This window comes from Oratosquilla oratoria, chromosome 21 (genome assembly GCF_046742065.1).
Source record: "Oratosquilla oratoria isolate Oo_2021 chromosome 21, ASM4674206v1, whole genome shotgun sequence".
Taxonomy (NCBI): domain Eukaryota; kingdom Metazoa; phylum Arthropoda; class Malacostraca; order Stomatopoda; family Squillidae; genus Oratosquilla; species Oratosquilla oratoria.
Window position 1 is genome coordinate 772172 of NC_134797.1, and position 24274 is coordinate 796445.

Sequence of the window (24274 nt, forward strand, 5' to 3'; positions counted from 1 at the left end):
AAAACTGATATGATGCCAATAATGCCAATATATGCAATGCAATAGGGCTTTGTATTGATCACTTAATTTCAGCGTCACCACATCAAGTTCAACATTTCGCCACCAGATGGCTATATATGGGTCATGCAATTAATTACCACACAGCAGAATCAATTGAGACTGAAGTTGCCGCTAAATTTGTAGAAGAGGGGCAGCTCCTGCCTGATATGCTGCTACCTCAACAGGGTTTATCCACTGGCTTTGCCTGGGATAATTATGACGAACTGACAGAAACACTGTCTGGGAAAGATACCCTCCATGATACGGTGGGTATCTGTTACCAAAACAGGCCTGTATCTCTTCCATCCTCACAAACCATACCCACTGTGAGCTCAACTCGAGGTGTCAAAAGGAGGCGACAGTTTGAAGCTCCTGAGCGACACATTGTGCCCTACAAAAGACGACCATCGCTCTCTAAGTTCAGCTTTGAGCTTTACTCAAGAGACCCACCAGCTAGCCTTGAGACAGCAAGGAAAATGGACCTCATCTGGATAATCTTTTGCCATTTGACCAAAACTTCCATGTGGCGTGGATGGAATTCACAGGTCACTAAAGACAGTCTTCCACTGCAGCAAATTGGTTATATGGAGAATATTGAACTCCCTCCCACCAGGTTGGATGTGGTCAAAGAAACCTTAGTCAGGTCTCAGAAGGTTGCCTCTGATTGTGGTGAGACATACGCAATCGTCACATATGATCTTGCTATAGCAAAGCCAGCACTTCAGATTCAAGCTCAAGAATCTCCAGCATTCGACAATGTTTTTGTCTGCTTTGGCACTTTTCATATTGCAATGGCATTTTTCAGTGCCATAGGTTATATTTTGGAGTCTTCTGGTTGCACTGAGGTTTTGTGTTCAGCTGATGTCTTGGCACATGGTTCTGTGCGTGGCTTCCTTGGAGGAAAGCATTACAATAGGTGTAAGCGGATCCACCCTCTCTTTGCAGCTGCCATGCAGATTCTGCACTTCAGGCAGTTTCTCGAGTCTTCTGATGGAATTCCTGAGGATTGCATTGCCCTGCTTAACTCATTCAGAACGTCACCTTCAGCTAGTAGTCTCTCCACTCTTCTGGAGTCTGAACCAATTTGTGGTCTTCTTGAGAGGTATGACAAGTATTGTGAAGAGACGCGTCGGGGAGATCATGGGGTTACAGCTAAGTTTTGGTTCATGTACATAGACCTAGTGCACATCTTTCTGCTGTTTGACAGGGCCTGCCGAACAAATGATGTAGCCCTCTTCATCTATGCTTTGGGGTTAATGTGTCCAATGTTTTTCTCAACCCACAAGCCTAACTATGCTCGTTGGATGTCACTTTACTATTTGAATCTTCTCAACATGGAGACAACACATCCTGGAATCACTGCTAGTTTTGAGGGAGGAACACTCTCGGTTCGAAGGTCTAGGCACCCCTTCTCTAGAAGCGCTGTTGACATCACACTGGAACAAACAATAAACCGTGATGCAGCATCTAGGCATGGTGGTATTGCTTCTTTCACGCAAAATGTCAGTGCCCGCAAGAGGTGGACAGTAACAAGATCTTTCAGAGGGGCAGTCGTAAGCTGTCTGCTGGAGAAAGCAGGTATCATCCTGACTGATGATTCCGTGCAAGAGATGAAGCCATCCAGGATCAATAGGGATGATGGTGACCTTAGAAACACAATTCACCAAATAGAAGACACCCTGAACCCTTTCAGCATTGATGACGATTCCCTCTACTGTCTCAGTACAGGGAAAGCAGCCTCCAACAGTGTAAAAGATGATCTTCTTCACTGCGTTGACAAGGGAACCGCCTTGCACAATGAGTTTGTTGATGCCTGCAAAACAGATGGTGGGCGATTTGAACGCCCCATAAAACGCCAAAAGGTGAAAAACTTCAGCCAAGATGCCGTCAAATTCAAAGTGACCACCAAGGACAAACAAATCAAAGAAGCCAAGTGTACACGCGATCTTTTTGGACGTATGTTGTACCTGGCAGTTTCTCAGAAACTCAACCTTGCCTATGTCCTTTCTTACCCCCTGACCCCTGTTCCACTGTCTTTGTGCCATATCACGAGCGATATGAACAAGACATCCAAGAGCAATCTCTGGGCGAAGCTAGAGGCAACCGGGACATCAGATGCTACACCACCAGATGAACCTGATGCGTATATAATAGACTTCATGTTTTGGCTGAGAACCCTTAGCATGCCACCAACCTTTGCAGGTATGGCCAGGACAATTCTGCAACAAGCCTGCAAAAATGCAGCTGTGGTGCATATTGTGGCTGACACGTACCCCGAGGGTCCTAACATCAAAGATGTTGAACATGATTTGCGGGAAGAAAATGCGTCACCTAGTTGTTCTTCATATTGCATAGGGCCATCTCAAAAGAGACCAGCTGACCTGAAAAGTGCTTGGCGTTCTCCTCAATTCAAGAAAGGCCTCTTCATTTTTTTGAGAGACGAATGGATGTCTCAGGCGTATGCACCAATCATTGCAGGGCATCAGCTCTACTTTGCCCTTGAGAATGAGTGTTACGAGCAGTTTCAGCAGTTTCAGCAGTTTCAGCAGTTTCAGCAGGCAAACCATCAAACTGTCCACTCCCTGCGCCAATAGAGGACAGTGGATGGAGGTCTTCTGAAACTGCCAAACACATGAGGTAAGGTGCAGGCAGATCCACTGACGACCACGTTATTAGTACACCATGTCCACACCGAGTATTAGTGCATATTGGTCATGACAAGACACTATAACTTTGATTGATATATAAAACACATGAATGTCTGTGGAATGTAAGGTGTTTTGATTACAGAAATAGAGACAAACATGCTGCAGCAATAAGGGATATAGCACATACAATAAGCAGGAGTGTTTATGATGTAAAAAAGAAATTGGATTCCCTCAGAAACCAACATCGGCGAGAATTGAGGCTAATGTGCACATCAAAGAAATCTGGAGCTGGGTCAGATGAAATTCATACACCCAAGTTGTGGTGCTTTGACATATTGTCATTCCTGAACGATGGTGATTCTGTGCGGCCAGCTGTGTCAAATATGTCAAGCACCACTAGCAATCAGACTACAGAAACAGTATCCGAGGATGTTTCTGATTCTGAGGTACGTATGTACTTACTATTCTCACTCTCTCTCTCTCTCTAAGTATATAACTAATTTTCAATCATATGCTTCACATAAGGGTAATGAAATCCAACAATTACTTTCAGACAGCCTGTATAGGTATATTACAAAATCAGCCAGTTTTACCATGTAAAATAGGTGTCTTGAGTTAAGGGAGACTGCAATGGTTCACGTTAAACAAGCATTTCATAGTCCCACTCTTTTAATGTGTATTCGGTGTCTGAATTAATTTTCATCATAAGGTACAAAATCACAGTATGAACAATAGTCCCATCAACAATAATTCCTGATACATAATTCGTATGTAAATGTGATAGAGGGAGTGTTGATAACAAAAGTGATGGTGGACAACGAGGGGATGAGGGAAAAGTGTGACAGGGCATAGAGGCCGAGGTGGTGAGTGCGGGGAAGGAGGGTTATCTGGGGGAATGGGGAGGGGCACCTACACAATTACACATTTGCCATTCTATACTGCCATTGCACAGCACCCTCTGCATTGAAGTACTTCATGTACTGGGTACAGATATTGTTGCCAATAGTGGTAGATCCCAAACCACATCGTTGCAACTCCAACAACTGCGGTGCTCCGCGCCAGTCACCAGGAATTATTATTCCCCTACGAAAATCCTCTGAGTCCACAGCTCCCTGAGGTGTGTATTGGCTACCAAAATCCCATCTGAGGTAGTTATGCAGTGCTGTGCATGCAAGGACAACTTTTTCAATTTTCCCATAGGATAGACTAATTGGCAATAAAAACACCCTAAACCTATTAGTGAGAATGCCAAATGCATTCTCAACAGTGCGCCTAGCCCTGGAAAGTCTATAAGAAAAAATTCTTTCCTCTCATGTTTGGTTTTGGTGTGGAAAGGGTTTCATTATATGCCTCTGCAGTTGGAAAGCAGCATCGTCTGCCACAAATACATAAGGTAAGATTCTGTCACTCCTCGGAACATGTTTGTCCGTCGGTAGGCCTGCAGTGTTGTTTACAATACGATGGCAGAGATCATTGTTGTTCCACACTCCACCATCTGAAACTCTCCCATTTGCACCAATGTCTACATAGATAAATTCCAGACTAGCATCACATACTGCAAGTGAGACGATGCTGTGGGTACCCTTATAGTTGAAAAAATACGACCCGCTGTCTTGTGGAGGCCTTATCGATATATGTTTCCCGTCTATGGCTCCTAGACAGTTGGATGGAGGATTTATGGAGTTTTTGGCTCGAAGGCCAAGCGCCGGAGCCGGTAGGCCATTCAGCGCATATTTATCTTTTAGTTTAAAAAATAAAATAAAAATAAAGTTCAAGTAAAACAATTAAAACAATAGACATTCACGAACACACTTCAACAACACACACTCACAAGCATTCACACACAATTTTAAATTTCATAAAATAAATTTATGTCTTTTAAAAACTTTAAAATGTTCTTCACACAAGCTTCCTCCCCTAAAATTTCTTTAAAAGATAAATCTGTTAAGAAATTTGCCCTGTGCTTATTAGAGAATGCAGGGCACTGAACTAAAATGTGTCTTATTGTCAAAACTACTTGGCAAGTGGGACATTGGGGGGCCAGCCTTTCTGCCCCACTTGCCATTAAAAATTTTATGTGTAATGTAGGAATGGCCAATTCTCAGTCTTGTCAAGACAATGCTTGACCTTCTGTCCAAAGGAGGACACTTCCAAGGGTTCACTAAGGGATGAATTTCTTTTAATTTATAACTGCCGTCCAGCCTTGTCCATTGCTCTTGCCACCTCTTCATTGTATAACAATGGATCACTTGTTTCAAGTCCGTATGTGGGACTTTTCGGTCTGCTATATGGGTGAGCCTAGTGGCGGCTTTGGCTGCAGCATCGGCCTTTTCATTTCCAGTGACACCCACATGGGACGGCACCCAGCAAAAGTTTACTTTTATCTTCTTTCTGTTGTTTATGAGAATCAGCCATTCCTGTATTTCTTGCACTAAAAAATTATGAGGCAACAAATTATTTACAGAGGATAGAACGCTCATGGAATCCGTAAAAATAACAACGTTCCTACCACTCGGAACAGAATTAAAAACAAACATCAGGGTGTTGCTGACTGCCAGCAGTTCAGCAGTAAAAACAGAGCTAAAATCAGTCAACTTTCTCTTTAAAACTGTGCTATCAGTTACAACAGCACAACCAACACCGTCTTGGGATTTTGATCCATCTGTATATATAAAAATTGCATCAGCATGTACTGATAAATGTTCTAAAAATTCATTTTTTAGCTCTACAGCAGTTCTGTTTTTCTTCTTTTTAAGAGGACATATTTCAATGGGGCATCGGTTCCAAGGAGGGAATTTGGGAGGCGTGATCTCAGCAATTGTGTTAGGAACAAGTCCTACCTTCCCTGTCCCAACTTCACATCTCACTTCTAAAGGTTTCGGCAGAGTACTTTTCCTTGGAGCTCTGTCTACCGGCTGCTTTACAAATTTGAAATTTGGATTCTGTTTGGATGTCAAGACACGAGATATATATCTAAGGCTTAATTCCTCCCTGCGAATATACAGGGGAGGAATTCCTGCGTCCACATACAAGCTATCCACTGGAGATGTTCTATAGGCTCCTGAACAGATCCGTAAAGCCATATTGTGGACTATATCAAGCTTCTTCAGTGAACTTTTACATGCCAATCCATAAATTTGACATCCGTAATCCATTTTGCCAAGGCACAATGTTTGGTAAAGCCTTATTAAAGTAACACGATCTGCTCCCCAGTTGAAACTAGACACTACTTTTAGTATATTAAGTCGCTGTTTGACAGTGTATACAACCTCGTTTATGTGATTTGTGAATGTCAACCTTTATCCAATACCAGACCCAAGTATTTTACTTCATCTTCATACGGTAATATGACACCCTCTAAGAATAGTGTTGGTATTTCTTCCTTGCGTCTTAGTCTGGAAAACCTTATGGCTTTGGTTTTTTCAGCAGAGAATCTGAAGCCCCTGCAATTAGCCCATGCTGTTGCTAAGTTAATAACCTCTTGAATCTTTTGGCCCGTTTCTAATGTTGTCGATTTGCTGCACACAATAGCGAAGTCATCAGCATAAGCCAATCCATGAACTCCTGTGGGAACTTGTTCTAATAAACTATTAATGGCTATGCTGAACAGTGTAGGACTCAGAACACTTCCTTGGGGAATCCCTTCCTCTTGAAGGTATGCACAAGAGAAAGAAGAGCCCACTCGGACTTTTAGATAACGGTCAGATAAGAAGTCCTTTAAACAATTGAACATATTACCCCCGATACCCCACTCTGCAACTTGCTTCAGAATGCCTCCCCGCCAGGTAGTATCGTAAGCATTTTTCAGGTCAAAAAACACACCAATGCTCGAGTTCTCAATTGCAAAGGCATTCTCAATCTCACGAGTGATAAAAAGTAAGGGGTCCAGAGTGCACTTATTTCTTCTAAATCCAAACTGTCTGTTAGATAGCAGATTTTTAGATTCCAAAAACCAAATTAAACGCGTATTAACCATTCTTTCATAGATCTTACAAATGCAGCTTGTGAGAGCAATAGGTCTGTAACTTTGTGGGTCATGAGGGTCTTTTCTTGCCTTTAAGATTCCTATGATGATTGAAGTCTTCCAAGATTTAGGAGAAGATCCAGAAGACCAAAATTTGTTCAGCACATTTAAAAGGAATTTCTTCGACGATATGGATAAGTGTCAAACCATGGAATAAAGAATGTTATCCTCTCCAGGAGAGGTTGGGGAGGATAGAGATAAAGCATGATCTATTTCATCCAAGGTGAAGAGAAGATTATATGCCTCCGAGTTCGTATTGGTAGGAGGAATAATCGTGGTCTTGGCTCTAATTCTTCTTATCTGAATAATGTAGTGGGTTTGAAATATCAGCATAATGTCTTCCAAAAGCCTCTGCTACTTCTCTTGTATCTGATATAAAACAGTCATTTATCTTCAGAATGGGTAAGGGAGATGGAGTAAACTTTCCTTGTAATTTTCGAATCCTATTCCATACTAAGGTAGGGGAAGAGTCATATTTCAATTCGCTAATATATTTAATGAAGGATTCCCTCCTTGCTTTCTTGAAGATTTTCTTCTGCTTTGCTCGAGCTCTTCTGTATGTTATCTTATTGACTAAACAAGGGTATCTCCGATATCTCTTATAGCAAGTTCTTGTAATCTTTCTGCTTATAGCACATTCATCGCTCCACCAGGGGACTACTGGGCGTTGAGGTTTACCAGCTGTCCTAGGAATGGAAGAGAAAGCACCAGAGAGTATCATGTCTACCAGGTAGTCATATGCATCACAGTTACTACCAAAATCACTAGTCTTATAATTAATCTCTGTGGATCTCCTAAATAATTCCCAATTAGCCTCTCCTGTCTTCCATTTAGGTAAGCAAGAGGAGGGAGTGTTCTTTAAATATCTAATATGGATAGGCCAGTGGTCGCTACCATGTAATTCTTCATCTACTGACCAACTGTAATCTAATCTTAAGGATGATGAATAAATAGTTAGGTCTATAGCAGAACTTGAGTTGTGAAAGACATCAAACCTAGTTTTGGAACAGTCATTCATCAAAATGACATCGTTATTATCAAAAAATTCTTCAATTATATTGCCCCAGGGGTCACACCTTGATTCACTCCATAGAGGATGCTTGGCGTTAAAGTCACCCATTAGAATAAAAGGCTCAGGGAGCTGGTCAACCAAAGATTGTAGGTCATTTAACTCAAACTGACGGGGGTGCTTATATATGTCTACGAGTCGATCTTCCAGTTCAGGTTCCAAATATAAAGAACATAAAGTGATCCATTTAGTGGTAAAGATTTGTACTGCACAAGCCTGCAACACTGAATGTAGCTGGACACTTCTGTGGTTTACACATTTCTTAACAATGATACCAGTACCTCCATGGGCACGGCCCCCAATCATAGGAGGAGATCTGTAAAATTTATAATTAAGTCCAACATTAGGGGATAAATTGCTAAGCATAGTTTCTTGCAGACAAAAAACAGACACATCATGTTCTTTAAAGAGAATCCCAACCTGCTCTCGATGAGAATTAAAACCTTGCATATTCCATTGAATTATGGACATTATACTGTTTTCTTTTTCTTTTTTGGGTCTACTGGTCTGGTAAGAGAAGTCTGGGAGAGAGAGGGTTTACAAGGTGGGTTCTTTTCTAATTTCTTTGCTTTCGCGGGTGGCATCCTCCTCTCTGACGATGGTCCGACCGACGATGTAGAGTCTGGGTTATTAGTTTCTTTCTTAGATTGCTTATCGCGATTTGGGGAAGGGGATGGAGATGAGGGTGAACTGTGGAGTCTTTTACTGCGCACAGCTTCAGACTCCATTGCTTCGCTTCTGTGTGCCTCAACCGAGTGAGGCACAACAGTCCGTGATCCCTTTATTGGGGAGCCCCTCGAGTTTGGAAGTTTGACTGATTGAGAGGAGGCTTTATTAGGGGAACCCTGTGGGGTCCCAGCAATGAGAACTTTAGGTGCCCCTCTAGATGGGGCAGGAGGCATTCCCTCAACTGGGGATGGGAGAATCTCCGCAGAGTAGGGTTGACGAGTACTACAATTTCCAACTTGTGGGGAAGACCGATTTGGTCTAGTAGTGACTCTTTCACACTGAGGCTTGGGTTCAGCATTTCCTTGATCCTCATTGCTTCTGTGCACCTCTACCGAGTGAGGCACACTAGTCAGCAATCCCTCTACTGGGGAATCCCCCAAGTCTGGAAGAGAGATTGCCTGAGAGGAGGCTTCATTAGAAGAAGCCTGTGAGGTTTCTACAATAGAAACCTTAGGTGCCCCTCAGATGGGGCATGGGACACCCCTTCAACAAGGGGTGAGGAAACCTCTGCACAGGAGGCTTCAGAAGTACTAGAAATTCCTCCTTGAGAAGAAGAAAGACCATTAGGTTTCATAGTTACACTTTTACAGTGAGGCTTGGGTTCAGTGTTAACAAAACCATTCATATTGGCATTTTTATTTCCATTGCCTTCTACTGTAGGCTGATCCACTTTACTATTTGTTTTAACAACATTACTGTATCTTTTGGAATTACTTAATAGTCTTTTAGCATATCCTATGCTTATATGTACTGCATGAGCTTTTAGTAGTATTTCCTGTTCCTTCTTATAAATTATACAGTTCTTATTTCTGGCATCATGCTCTTCTTTACAATTTATACAAACTGTTGGGCAGGAACAGTCCCCATGTTCAGGCTAAGCACATATCAAACACATTTTGTCCCTTGCACATCTGCGGGAAGGATCCCAGTAAACATGGTTAAATGGGCCATTTCTAGTTTCCTTGTGGCATGTTAAGGCAGTTCGGGTTCTGTTTTGCCTTAAGCTAACCGTAACGGGGCCAGTTAAATGCTGCCATTTTATAACCGACTTTAAATTGTACCGTTATCATACCGGAATGCTACCGTTTAATCATAACGTACAAATGGGCCAGTTCTGGCCCGGTTAAGATAGATTGCAGTGTTTATAACGTTACATCTCGCACCATTCCATCTACGGAGATAATGTCCGAGCCTTCGAAGCATGCTCCAAAGTTCCGATCTCACATTTTGAATCCAAAGAAACTACAAGAGCGGAGTGTTTTTTCACTGGCTGATATATTTTTCATTTTGCTGTGTCGATTCCACTTTTTATTACCAGGTAACAAAGCAATGACATAACGTATACATTATAGCCTAGTGATTACACTTCAGTGGCAGCAGTTTGTTTGGTAATGATTTTATAGCGGGTCTGTTGCATTAAATTACCTTGGGTGAGCGATAATGTGTAAGTCTGGCACTTTATCAGTTTATCAGACACTGGGCCTATAACGTTGTAAGCTATCAACGCCAGCTTAAGTAAATTTTATTTTAATTCCTGAATTTTGAAATTAGGTTAAGCAATATTATCATGTATAGGCCTAACAGTTATTAAAAACTCCAAAAAAACAATTCTACACCTACACTAGAATAATTCTATTACTAATATTACTAAACTAGTAGGCCTATAGTCAAAACATCTCAACCACAGCCTTTTTTATATCAGTTGTGGGCTCTATTTGATACTACTTGTTACTGTTACTAATACTAGTGAGTTGTGTTGGGTAAGGCTAGAGCTCTACTTATAAATTTTTTGTTTGGTATAATCACTGAAGCATATCTGAGTTATTTGTTTATTGTGCTGTATAGAGCTGTATAAAATAATTCAAGTATTAAACAATTTAGTATTCAATATTTTTTAAAAATTAGCAATGTCAATTTGGACAAAACGTCGAAAAATAAAAAATTATGTAAATCATCATTTAGAAAATATTATGAAGAAGTCTTCAGAAAATGTGGATATTGTTGATTCTAGTCATAACCAAAATGTTAACATTGTGAAAGTAGCACATAGTTTGCCATCTAGTTCTACTTATGTACAAAATACAGTTAAATATAAAGATAGTAATGAGGTACATCAAACTTCACAAGAGTCTTATAAAGAAATGGTTGGCTTTGAAATTGAGGAAGACAATACTATCCTGCATGATAGTGATTGTCATAATAATTATGATTCTTCTGACTATGATTATGTATCATCCGATAATGATGGAAATGGTGACTCACAGACTTTTCAAAATGAGTTGATGGATTTATTGTCCAGATGGGCAGTACAGTTTAATGTAACTCATATTGCACTAAAAGAACTACTTAAAATTTTGAGTCTAGTACTACCATACCTCCCTAAAGATCCAAGAACACTAATTAAAATAGGGAAGATTGATAAAATTGTGCAAATATATGGTGGTGAGTATTATCATTTTGGTGTTGCTATTGGTATATTAAATCAGCTGACATACCGTAGTGATTTACTGGAGCAAGTCGAACTAAAGTTACAAATAAACATTGATGGTCTACCACTGTTTAAAAGTGCCAAAACTCAGTTTTGGCCTATTCTGGGGTTAATTCCAGGAACAGCAAAATCACAAACTTTTGCTATTGATATATTTTGTGGTGATTCAAAGCCAGGTAGTGTTGAAGAATTTCTTTCTTATTTCATTAATGAAATGATAGAGTTAAAGGTAAATGGAATAAAATATGAAGATAAGACCTATCAGGTAGTTATAAAGGCTTTTGTTTGTGATGCTCCAGCACGATCCTTTATCAAATGTATTAAAGGGCAATACCCCGTCTGGGGTATTGGCTGCTTGTTATTGTGGCAAAGTAGCATGCAGTTGATACTTTAGGGTCTATATGGGGCGCCCCTACGGACCAGAGCCACACATCATTTTGTCTATGATAGAAGAAATTCTGTTCATAGAGAAATGATGACACTTTTCTACTACGACTGTCCCTCCGTTATGCTGTCCCCCAACCCCTTGTTGCTGTCCTGTACCATTTCTCTGAGTATTCTCTTTCTGTGATGGGGGAATTCCCTGTGGTGGGGGAAAAGAATGCTGCCACCAAGTATCCCACTTGGATCGTAAGAGGCGAGAAGAAAGGGACGGGGAGAGGGACTAGGCATCCTTCTCCCTGTAGCCCCACGGGGCATATAACCTAAAAAGAAAAGTGAAGGCATAAGGGGTGCTGGAGGGCCTCGGACCAGCATCCTAAGGTTTGGGTCTTTTAATGTGCGTGGATGTGGTACAGATGAGAGTAAAAGGGAAGAGATAGGTAGTATGTTTGTGAGAAGAAAGATGGATGTGTTGGCTTTGAGTGAGACTAAGTTGAAAGGGAAGGGTGAGTGTAAGTTTGGGAGTGTAAGTGGGAGGTTATCAGGAGTGAAGAGAGGGTGAGGGAGGGAAGGGGTGGCTATTCTAGTAAGTGAGGAGATAGGTAAACAGGTAGTGGAGTGGAAGGAGGTTTCCTCAAGGATAATGTGGATGAAGGTGAAACTGGGAAAGGAGATGTGGGTCTTTGTAAGTGCATATGGGCCTGGCAGTGAGAAGAGCGTGGAAGAAAGGGAGGCCTTTTGGATAGATTTAAATGAGTGCATAGAGGGTTTAGGAAGAAATGTCAATGTAATAGTACTGGGAGACCTTAATGCTAGGGTGGGAAATGGTCCAATCGATGGAGTGGTTGGGAAGTGTGGAGTTCCAGGAAAGAATCGTAGTGGAGAGTTGATGGTGGAAATGTGTCTAGAGAGTTGATGATAGCAAATACAGTGTTTCGGAACAAAGTCAAGCATAAGTACACATGGGAGAGGGTGGTGGAGGGAAGGGTGGTAGATAGAACGCTAATGGATTATGTAGTGGTAAATAGGATTATGATAGGAAGAGTTAAGGATGTACATGTGCTAAGGGGAGAGGGTGGGGGAATATCAGATCATTTTTTGGTGGAAGGTAAGCTGAGAGTGGAGGATAGATGGAGAAAGAGGAAAGGGACAAAAGGTAGGGAGGTTCTTAGAGTGAACTCCTTGAATGAAAAGGAAAAGGAGAAGGAGTACGAAAAGAAGCTGAAGGAGGAGTGGGAGGGAGTAAAGGATGGAGCAGAGATGGGTGTGGAGGAGGAATGGGGATGGTTCAAGGAGGGAGTCTTAAAGTGTGCAAGGATGGTGTGTGGAACAAGAAGGACTGGGGGAAATAGAAGAAAGGGTAGTGAATGGTGGGATGAGGATATGAAGAAGGTTGTAGAAGAGAAGAAGTGAGCATTCACAGATTGGTTACAAAAGAGGACGGGGGAGTCATATGAGACGTACAAAGAAAAGAAAAGAGAAGTAAAGCAAAAGGTAAAGGAGGCAAAGAGGAGAGCAGATGTGAAATGGGGTAGGAGTATGACAGAAAATTTTGAAAGTAATAAAAAGATGTTTTGGAAAGAAATTAAGAAAGGAAGAGGAGGCGAATCAAGTAGGGAAGAAAAGGTAAAAGGTACAGATGGAGAGATGATAATGGAAGAGATGGCAGTAAGGGGAAGATGGGCAGAATATTTTAGGGAGTTGCTAAATGTGAAGGAGGATAGGGAAGGAAAGATAGCTGCAGTGGGAAATGCGAAGAAAATGAGAGTGATGAGTGAGGAGAATGGAGGAGAAATAAGGAAGGATGAGGTGAAGGCAGTTGTAAAGATGATGAAAGCAGGTAAGGCACCTGGTCTGGATGGATGCCATGCAGAATGTCTGAAAAAGGGAGGTTCAGTGATGGTGGACTGGTTGGTGAGGTTATTTAATGTTTGCTGGAGAGGGGGTAGAGTGCCGGAGGACTGGAGAAGTGCCTGTATAGTTCCTCTTTACAAGGGAAAAGGGGACAAGTGTGAATGTAGTAGTTTCAGAGGGATTAGCCTGTTAAGTGTAGTAGGGAAGGCTTATGGGAGGATCTTAATTGAGAGGATTAGGAGAGGAACAGAAGGAGTAATTGGTGAGGAACAGTGTGGATTTAGGACAGGTAGAGGTTGTGTAGATCAGATCTTTGTGGTAAGACAGATATGTGAGAAAGCTATAGGAAAGGGGAAGGATGTTTTTTGGGCTTTTATGGATCTGGAAAAGGCTTATGATAGGTTAGACAGAAAGGCACTGTGGGAGGTTATGCAGATTTATGGGATAGGAGGAAAGCTTCTGGGAGCTGTCAAGAGTTTTTATGAGAGTAGTAGAGCTTGTGTCAGGATTAGAAATGGAGAGAGTGAGTGGTTTGAAGTAAAGGTGGGACTTCGTCAAGGATGCGTTATGTCGCCCTGGCTGTTCAACTTATACATGGATGGGGTGGTGCGAGAGGTGAATGCTAGGGTAGTGGGTCAGGGATTGGAGATCGTTAAAGAAAATGGAGAAAAGTGGGAGGTGAGCCAGCTGTTGTTTGCGGACGACACTGCGCTTGTGGCAGGGTCAGAGGAGGGATTGAGGAAGCTGGTGGCAGAGTTTGGGAGAGTATGTGATAGAAGAAAGCTAAAGATAAATGTGGGTAAAAGTAAGGTGATGAGATGTACAAGGGGTGAAAGTGGCAGTAGACTGGAAGTGAACATTAAGGGAGAGCGACTGGAGGAAGTGGATAGTTTTAGATACTTGGGTGCAAGTGTAGCAGGAAAATGTGGAGTGAAGGTGGAGGTAGAATGTAGATTGAGAGAAACGAGTAAATGCCTTGGTGGATTAAAGAGTGTAATGAGGAATAGACATTTGGGAATGGATGCGAAGAGGAGACTGTATGAAGGAGTGATTGTGCCAACAGCACTGTATGGGGCAGAAATGTGGAACATAAGAGAAGAAGAGAGAAGGAGTTTGAATGTGTTTGAGATGAGGTGTCTGAGAAGTATGGTGGGGGTTACTAGGCTGGATAGAGTGAGAAATGAGGAGGTGAGGAGGAGAAAAGGGGTGAAAAAGGATTTGGGAGATAGGGTTGATGAAAGAATATTAGGATGGTTTGGACACATGGAAAGAATGAGTGAAGAAAGACTAGTAAAAGAGGTATGGTAGGCAGATGTGGAGGGAGTGAACATGAGGGGATGTCCTAGGATGAGGTGGATGGATGGGGTGAAGGGGGCTTTGGGGAAGAGGGGAATGTCTGTTGAGGAAGGAAGGGAGAGGACAGAAGACAGAGGTGAGTGGAGAATGGTTGTATATGGATGATGTTGTGATTGCATGAGGAGGAATGGGCAGGGGGGGTGGGGTAGTATGTGTGAGTAAATTTTGACGCAGCCCGTAGGGATTTCTCCCCGTCCTCTCCTTATATGCAAGGGGGGACGGAGAGGGGGGGTCGCCGATTAAATGAAGCGGCCTTGCTGTGGATGTGCTGTGTCTTGCGACACTGCTTCTGACCCAGGGCGGTGGGCAGGGTGCAGGGATGACCCGTCATCCAGGAGGTGCTCAGATGAGAGGGAGGGTGGGAGGGGTGTGGAGTGTATTTAGGGATGAAATGGGTGGGAGTTTTTATGCCTTTCCCTTTTTGGCTACCTCCCTTGGAAGGGGGAAAAAGCCTTGGTATATGTATGTATGTATTAAAGGGCACACTGGCTATGCTGGATGTGAAAAGTGTGACCAGTCTGGTGTTTTTGAGAAGAAAATAACATTTCCAGATACTAATGCACAGTTGCGCACTGACATAGCATTTGATGAAATGCATGATAGAGACCACCACAAAGGAGAATCCCCTCTTAAAAGATTAGGTGTTGGTCTTGTGTCTCAAGTGCCTTTGGATTACATGCACCTTGTGTGTTTAGGAGTAATGAAGAAGCTGATTTGGCTTTGGTTGAAAGGACCACTGACTGTAAGAATAGGGAGACAAGTTAAAGATAGTATATCTGAAAGACTTCAAAGTTTAAGACAATTTATCCCTCGAGAATTTTCAAGAAAACCTCGTGGCTTAGATTATATTGATCAATGAAAAGCTACTGAATATAGATTGTTTCTGTTATATACAGGCTTGGTTTCATTAATTGACAGACTTCCTCTAGAAATATATCATAATTTCATGCTTCTATCTGCTGCTGTTCATATTTTAGCCAATCCCAAGCTAGCTTCAACTCATTGTGATTATGCACAGCAGCTTCTATTGTCATTTATTCAGCATTTCATGAGATTGTATGGTTCAGAGTTTGTGACCTATAATGTACATTCTCTAATGCATCTTCCTGATGATGTAAAGTTGCATGGACCTCTAGATTCATTTTCATCCTTCCCTTTCGAGAATTTTCTTGGAGCTTTGAAGAGAATGTTAAGAAAACCTAGTGGTGCATTACCCCAAATAATTAGGAGATTAACAGAAATTTCAAATATAATGCAGCCTCAGGTTGCTGCACATTTTCATCCTAAAGGCCAACATTATGAAGGACCTGTCCCAGCTCAGTATCTACTTTCAAAATATAAACAGTATACTGAATTTCATAATGGGAAATTTGTCATAAGTAGAAAAACAGGCAACAACTGTTTTCAAATTCAAGGCACAGTATGTTTGGTTCAAAATATTTTTAGCCAAAATGATGAAATTTTTGTAGTGTATAAACGTTTCATGACTCAAGGTTTATTATTTGATTATCCAGTAGAATCTTCAAAATTGAATATTCATGCTGTTTCTAATTTACAGTGAATTGTTAGTAGCAAATGTTAAAGTCATATCAGGCAAGTATGTCTTACTGCCCAATTGTGCCAACTTTGCTGCAATTCCTCTAATACATTCATTTTAGCTGTCATTTTTATCTTTTATGTAAAATTACATTAGAACATTTACCTAGTTGTATTTTGCGGGAAGGGGAGCTATGCTCATGATGTCCCGCCTTTGTATCTCGCAGTGTCTAGTTTGTTTTTAAACTCATGAATGGTTTTTACGCATACTATTTCATTGTCCAGTTTGTTCCAAGTGTCCAAAACTCTATGAGGAAAACTGTTTTTCTTCAGTTCTCTTCTATAGCTATGTTTTTTTATTTTCTTTCCATGTCCTCTTGTGTTTCTTTTGTCCCAGTTAAGTAAGTTCTCTCTATCGAGTACCTCTGTGCCTCTCATGATTCTGTAGATGGTCAATAGGTCACCTCTCTCTCTTCTTTGCTCCAGTGTCGGTAACTCCAGTTTAGCCAATCTCTCCTCGTATGATAGGTTTGCAAGTGCAGGTGCCATTTTTGTAGCTGCTCTTTGGATTCTTTCTATTTTCTTTATATTCTTTTTGGTACTGGGGGACCACAATGTCGCCGCATACTCTAATCTAGGCCTTATCAATGTAACCAATATTTTTTTTATCATGTCTTCGTCCAAGTATGTAAACGCCACTTTTATTGATCTTAGCAAGTTGTAAGTCTCCCCGACAATTTTGTTAATCTGTATGTCATAGGACAAGTCGTTCATGATAATTACTCCCAAATCTTTTTCGGATCCTACTTTCTTTACTTCTTTGGTTCCAATTATATATTTTCCTGATATTCTGTTTTTGCTTTTTCCAAACTCCATTATGCTACACTTCTTAGTATTAAAGTCCACTTCCCATTTCTGACTCCAGTTCCATACCCTATTTAGGTCTTCTTGCAGTGCTTCACAGTCCTCATCAGTTTCTATTTTCCTTAGCAGTTTGGCGTCATCGGCAAAGAAGCTCATGTAGCAGTTCACGTCCTCGTCCATGTCATTCATATAGATAGCAAACATTATTGGTGCCAGTACAGATCCTTGCGGTACTCCACTGATCACCTCTTTCCAATCTGAATATTTTTCTCTGAAAATTACTCTCATCTTTCTACCAGTCAGAAAGTCCTCTATCCATTTTAGTAGGTTTCCTTGTATTCCTCCTATGTGTTCCAGTTTTTTTTAGTAGTTTTCTGTGTGGTACTTTGTCAAAGGCTTTTTGCAAGTCTAGGAATGCACAATCAGCCCATCCATTTCTTTCTTGCACTATGTCTATTAGTCTTGAGTAAAAGCATATTAAGTTTGTGGAGAATGATCTTCCTTGTCTGAATCCAAATTGTCTTGGGTTTAATATGTCATTGTCTTCCAGATGTTTTACCCATCTATTCTTGATTATTTTCTCACAAATTTTGGCTATGGTGCTTGTTAGTGATACTGGCCTATAGTTGGTGGGTTCTTCTTTGTTTCCTCCTTTGTATATTGGTACAATGTTAGCGTTTTTCCAGTCCTCGGGTATCTTTCCTTCTTTGAGTGAGCTGTTTATTAAGATGTGTATTTTGTCTGTTAGTTCTTCTTTGCACTCCTTTAGAATCCAATTTGCAATACCATCCGGGCCATGTGATTTTCTGACATCCAGCCTTGATAGATGTTCTGATATTTCCTTTAGTGATGCTGTAAACTCATTCATGAGGGGAGATTTCTTGTTTTTATCTATGTCACAATTTGGTATTTTCTCTCTGGTGAAAACAGATTTAAAGTGATTGTTCATGACTTCGGCCATCTCTAAATCTTCTGTGTATTCTATGTTGCCTTGGCATAGTTTCACCATTTCCTGTTTGTTTTTAAGTTTACCATTCACATACCGATAGAATAGTTTGGGTTGCTCTTTGCATTTGTCTATAATAGCCTTCTCATGGTTCCTTTTTTCCTCTCTTCTCACATTAACACTCATTTCTACAGTTAACATAAATTTGCCATTTGCTTTGTTTTTTGTCTTTTCTGAAATTGGAATTTTGTCTTAATTTATATATTCTTTGTTTCATGAGATAGTATTATTCTATTAAGATTTATATGAATATATATGGTGTTATACCATTTGGCTGAATCATTTTACCAAAGGTTGGGATAATGCATATCAGGTATTACTAAAAATTATAAAATAGTCATGTTTTGAGAATGTCTGAAACCCACTTTTCGACCTACCAGTGAACTGTAACTGTCAAATGCCAATATAATACTATGGATTAATATAGTATTTTTTGCCCTATTACCCCTCAAGCCTGTATTTACCTTATATTTAGCTTGAGCCCAAACAATTAATCTACATCATTCTATATATTTTGAGAATATAGTAATAATTAAAGGTATTAAACTGTGTTTAGAAAGACAAAAATATATGTACTATTAGTGGGTATTTTAACTTTAAATGGAAGTGTTCAGTGCAAATGCAGTAGAAAATATCCAAATGTTAGATACACAGTTTTACCAGTAATGTTTATTGTTAAAAGTAAAAGTAAGTTTTCACTCGGTGATGCCTAGAAACATTATCATTTTAAAAATAGATAGGGTTGTTGTTTCAAATAAATGATTTCACGTAATACACAATTTAACCAAATGTCAATGCCTAAAACAAGGTTAAACTAAACTCTCTTGTAAAATATAAGCTATGAATATAATTATTTGTTTTCTGAACATGGTTAGAACTTATCTGCAGTCAGATATTTCTGTCATTATTGATTTTATGATACTATATCATATATTTTGATTTATTAATAATACTATTTGCTGCCACTTGAAATTTTCTCTATGCTGTAAACAATACCTATGCCTAAGCTAATGTTAGCCTTTAATTGCCACAGAATGTATGTTATTGTCGCATTCACCAATAATAATACTGTTGAGATGGTCCCCAGTGGATGGATCCTGGGGCAGGATGAGACCTGGTGGCCAAAGAGTAAATCATTGACAGCAATTACAAAGATGATAAAAGATAGGGTGGTGCCAGACCACACATGGGAGAGGCATAAGATGCGTGTCATCTGTGCGGCAGGTATGTAATATCTGATCATTCTTGAAATGACATAATTAAATTTGTGACATATGGGCTGATTAACTCTTAATATATCCCCTCTCTGATTTTCCTTGGTACATTCAAGTTAAGTTTTTGTAATTGTAGTTGCTGTCGATTCTGTAATTGAGTATAAAACTTATTTTTAGACATTTTAAATGCTGAAGATATATCATATGTAAATTGATAAATAAATTCAGTCAGTTAAAATGATAAGAAATAATTGTTTCCCCCCATAATTATATCTCTTGATGAGACTTGAAGGTAAATATTCTTTGGTGGTAAATGACTTTTGTTAGAATACATTCATTTGCAAAGATTTCATTTGATCTAATTCTAATAATAAAATGTCCACTAAACTTTTGAGTTTTTTTTTTTACTTTACAGCTATTTTCCTTATTATATCACCCCTTTGAATTCAGTTCATTTGCTGATTTTTTCTTTTGTTCTTAAAACTGCTGATAGTAAGTTACAAAGAATCTGTGTTCATTTTTTGGGTTATGGTATCTTTTAATTTGAAATATTCTCAGGTTTTGTAATTGATAAGGCAGTTAAAAAACATGTGCCTCTTTATCACATTGGCTTTGAACAATTTTGAAATAATTCCCTAGAATTCTCCTATAATCTTAAATTATTTTTCTCCAATAAAACTCATATGAGGTTTTTGGTATTTTTTGCCCTCCAGATACATATGAAGATGGAAGACGGAAAGCAAGGGAGGCTGAAGAGACAGATAACCCTGTCAGCCAAGGTGAAGAGGAGCTTGGACGAGGAGCAAGAAGGTATAAATTGGTTTCATGTACTTTTAGCTTATCAGGTATAGCTGGCAGATAGCTGCGATCTGCAACTCCAAGCAAAAATATGATTATTTACATAATAGAGTGAAGGAGAAGTGTGAGGGGAGATAAATTGACAAAACCATAACCAAAAAGAGATATTACAATCTATTATTTAATCAATGTGAATTACATAAAGAACTGAGATGGAGCAATAACTATATATAATAGGCAGATTTGATGTACAAAACAGGACATCCTCAAAAAGGGTAATAAATGAATGAAAAGTTTCTGTCCTGATTTATCTTGTGCCGGCTTTTCTGGATAATATACATATTATCAGAAATATTTTGGTTGAAACCCTTATATATTGTAAGTATATTATCCTAATTTTGCAGGATAATGAAGCTGTTATTTTTTTTATTTGTGAGTATAAATTAGTGGGAGGTGATTGGTGCTTTAATTGGTGATGGGTAACTTTTGTATTGCTTGTAAAATCCTTTGCTTATATCTGACCTTAAATAATTCCTTATATTTAGTAGTTGGTTATATTACTCCGTATACAAGAGATATATAATGGGATAATATTCGGATTTTATTGTTGTGTTCTTGTAGTAGGTAAGGTGTACTTAGTTACTGTGATTGTGGACCAAAATATTCAGTAGAATTACATTGATTTTAATTTGCTTTTCATAGGTATACATTTTTCATTTATTATTGACTTCATTCATTGTATGAATTTTAGAACTTGTGTGCCCATATTTTTGGTGCATACCCAGCTTCATTACTTATTTCAGATGTGATTTTCCTTATTGGATATTAATGTAGAAACGTTTTTTGTGTGTATTGTTTAGGAATGGTGAAAATCATGTTCTTTATTATAGGGGTGATTTGAATTTTTTGCAGGATTAGATCAAGATACCCTCCTAGTAGCGACGAGGAAGAGGACTATGTTCCAAAAGCAAAAAGAAAGTTGGCCAAAGCACCTGCAATCCAAAAGATGCCATCAGTTGTGTCAGTGAACATTGCGCAATTCGACACGTTTGACGATGCAGCGGGTGTGTCTGACATATTAATTGATACATCCAGCCTAGCTCCAACCAGTACCCCAATTAGAGTGTCAACAGCACCCGTTTCAACAGCACCCATTAGCTCAGGTATCATGTTCGACAATGCAGGGGGTGTGTCTGACATATTAATTCATACATCCAGCCTAGCTCCAACCAGTACCCCAATTAGAGCGTCAACAGCACCCGTTAACTCAGGTATCTGTTTATCTGTTAAACCTATTTCAGTCAATTTCTATCGAAAAAATAATATATTCAAAATTTCTTGCTTTGTTTTAAAAAATTATTCTTAGCACTAGTTCTGGTGGTAACTTTTACTGGTTTGAAGCTATGCCAGAGTTATTAACTTTTCCAAATAATATACATACATATACCAAGGCTTTTTCCCCCTTTAAGGGGGGGTAGCCAAAAAAGAACAAGGCATAAAATCATTCCCACCCTTTCCATCCCCACACCCGACTCCCCTCCACCCTCCCTCCCATCTTAGCCCTCCTGGATGATTATAGATGATAATATAGATTCTAATGGATGATAATATAGATTCTATGGATGATAATATAGATTCTACTTAATTTCAATTAAGGGCTGCTTATCATTTCTGTCATATGAATGATTGAATGTACTTCTCATTCTCAAAAGTTGTGAAATAATTTATTTTTATGCTAACCGGATGAGCTTAGTACAATGTTAATATTTTTTTTGTGTAAGATGCAAGATAATTTTAAAAATAAAAAGTTTATGGTATTCATTTTGCGTATTTTACCCTTTTTGCAGCGCAAGATGTAGAGTTTCTTACCATTTTAATGGAATTGAAACATGATCTGGAGGAGCTACATGCTGAGGTGAGAGCCTGCAGGGCAGAGCTGAAGAAGCTCAATAAAACAAGCGGAAAGGTTGATGACGCTAAGCTTTCAATGCAGTTGCCACTCACCCCCTTAGAGGAGTTTGCCGTATTCGAGGGCTGATTAAATGAAGATAAAAAACACCAAAAGATATTGGTAAGAACGTTTTTTCAATGTGCGCTAGCTTTTCTGAAATTATCTAGATTAATATGCGACAAAAAAGGAGTACCACTCAGATGCATTTAATCGTTTGCCAATTACTTCTGTTAGAAAATTATGATGACTCTGTCCAAATATTGTATTTACCAACGTTTCTTATATTGTCTAGTGTCTGTAGAACGTACCTTATTTATTGTCATGTTTTACACGAGTACATACAATAGCATTTTAAGGATTGTTACTGGTAATTCTGACCCAACTACGATTGTGTCATTTTAGAGGGCACATTTTGTTGCTGCAGTTATTTTGTAGTAGGCGTCTCTTTGTTTTTAATTTATTATTGCTATTCGACTTTTAAATACTTTTTTTAGGCCCCATCCTGCTCCCTAACCCGGCTTCTTTTTCTAATAATTGTCTCTGCTTAAGTTTGTCATTCATAGTTCATTTCTGTGTAATACCTCTTCTACTTCAGTAGAACAAGCTCTGCTTGATTGGAGGCTTTGACCTACGGGACTGCGTCAGGAGGATGGGCTCTTCGCTACTAAGCCACCTGCTCCAGGTCAAATTCAACTGGATTGGAACGAAGGGCTGGAAGAGCAAGGATGATGCGGAGGCAAAACGGGGTTTTAAATCCACAACGCTGTCTACAGTCTGGATTGGTATGTTTTATCTTTGGTCTAAGAGAACTATTTTTTAATGAATATTGATATCGAAATACTGGTGATATGTATGGGGAATGAATAGCATCATTTTCGTTAATAATTTTTTATTCTTATTTACAGTTTGAGATTGTTGAAAGTGCATCAGATGCCCCTTGTTATATTAAACGAATAACCCGGGTATATGGGGGCCATTGGGGGGTTGTTTTTAATAATGTCAAGATTCTATATATCGACCCTATTTTGGTTTACTTGTTAGGGTGCTGAAATATGGTTTTGGGCACAATGATCACTAACGTAATTTATTGAAGTTATTAGCTATAGGTGTTTACACTGTCTATTTCACATGTTTCTGCATGATTGTTTTTTTTGTTATATCCCTTTTGTCTTACTTTAGTAGGCATTTAAATAAATAAACGTCGAATTGGATCTATTTCTAATACTATGCATTTCTTGCAAGCTTGTTAGCAAGCAGTACTTACTGAAACCTAATCTTAGTACAAAAAAATTATAATTCCCCGTAAACGTTTTGAACTTTTATGTAGATCGAAGTCTATTTCTTTTTCAGCTTTCTTCACTCGTTTTAAGGAAAAATACTAACTTAGAGGTTCTGAATGTCTTATCAATTCTATTTGTTCAACTGATTTTTAAATATCTATTAACATAGTTAATTCTTTCCACTTTTCAGGTGCTATCCTCCGTTTAACTTGCATTGAAGGTGCTGTGCAAGCCCATGTAGAGCGGGAAATCATGATTTATCTGAGAAATGCCTCAGACAGATGTGGAGGCAGAAAAAGGAGGAAGCAGGACTCTGCTACATCCGTTTGATAATAGAAGTCTTAATTGGTCTTAGTTTAAAATAAGTATAATGCCATTAAGTCAGACCCAGTCGACACCTAGAAGTCAGATAACGTACAACATACATAGTTCTTCTGTATAATTGCAAATAAAATAATATTTGTTACATTAATATTTCTTGTTATTGTGTATTCACCTGGTCTTTGGATCACGTGTTGGACTCGTGATCGACAGCTATTACTATATATTAGACATTTGTGAAAATGACAATTGGTTCTAATGCATTTGCCTAATTCCAAACACTAAATTAAAATGTGAATGTAGTAGTTTCAGAGGGATTAGCTTGTTGAGTGTAGTTGGGAAGGCTTATGGGAGGATCTTGGTTGAGAGGATTAGGAGAGGAATAGAAGGAGTAATTGGTGAGGAACAGTGTGGATTTAGGACAGGTAGAGGTTGTGTAGATCAGATCTTTGTGGTAAGACAGACATGTGAGAAAGCTATAGGAAAGGGGAAGGATGTTTTTTGGGCTTTTATGGATCTGGAAAAGGCTTATGATAGGGTAGACAGAAAGGCACTGTGGGAGGTTATGAAGATATACGGGATAGGAGGAAAGCTTTTGGGAGCTCTCAAGAGTTTTTGTGAGAATAGTAGAGCTTGTGCCAGGATTGGAAATGGAGAGAGTGAGTGGTTCGAGGTAAAGGTGGGACTTCGTCAAGGATGCGTTATGTCACCCTGGC

General features: G+C 39.4%; 1 protein-coding gene across 4 annotated transcripts; it reads left to right on the forward strand.

Moving 5' to 3' along the window:
- Nucleotides 1-2594: 2594 nt before the first annotated feature.
- On the forward strand, nt 2595-23667 carry LOC143036675 (uncharacterized). 4 transcript variants are annotated; one of them, XM_076204233.1, is made up of 7 exons: nt 2595-3133; nt 19028-19218; nt 19922-20018; nt 20919-21169; nt 21854-22077; nt 22553-22739; nt 23428-23667. In XM_076204233.1, exons 1-5 carry the CDS (start codon nt 3039-3041, stop codon nt 22042-22044), a joined length of 825 nt encoding a protein of 274 aa, XP_076060348.1. In that variant the 5' UTR covers nt 2595-3038; the 3' UTR covers nt 22045-22077; nt 22553-22739; nt 23428-23667. The 4 variants fall into 4 exon arrangements, with proteins under 4 accessions (XP_076060348.1, XP_076060349.1, XP_076060347.1 ...); XM_076204234.1 differs by having other exon boundaries at nt 22556-22739; XM_076204232.1 differs by lacking the exons at nt 21854-22077; nt 22553-22739; nt 23428-23667 and having other exon boundaries at nt 20919-21703.
- The last annotated feature ends 607 nt before the right edge of the window (nt 23668-24274 follow it).

Excerpts from the sequence above, each read along its gene's own strand:
- LOC143036675 (XM_076204232.1), top strand. The coding sequence starts at position 3,039 with ATGGTGATTCTGTGCGGCCAGCTGTGTCAAATATGTCAAGCACCACTA. Across the intron at positions 3,134-19,027 it reads AGGATGTTTCTGATTCTGAG|AATGTATGTTATTGTCGCAT; the intron begins GTACGTATGTAC and ends TAATTGCCACAG. Across the intron at positions 20,019-20,918 it reads CTTGGACGAGGAGCAAGAAG|GATTAGATCAAGATACCCTC; the intron begins GTATAAATTGGT and ends AATTTTTTGCAG.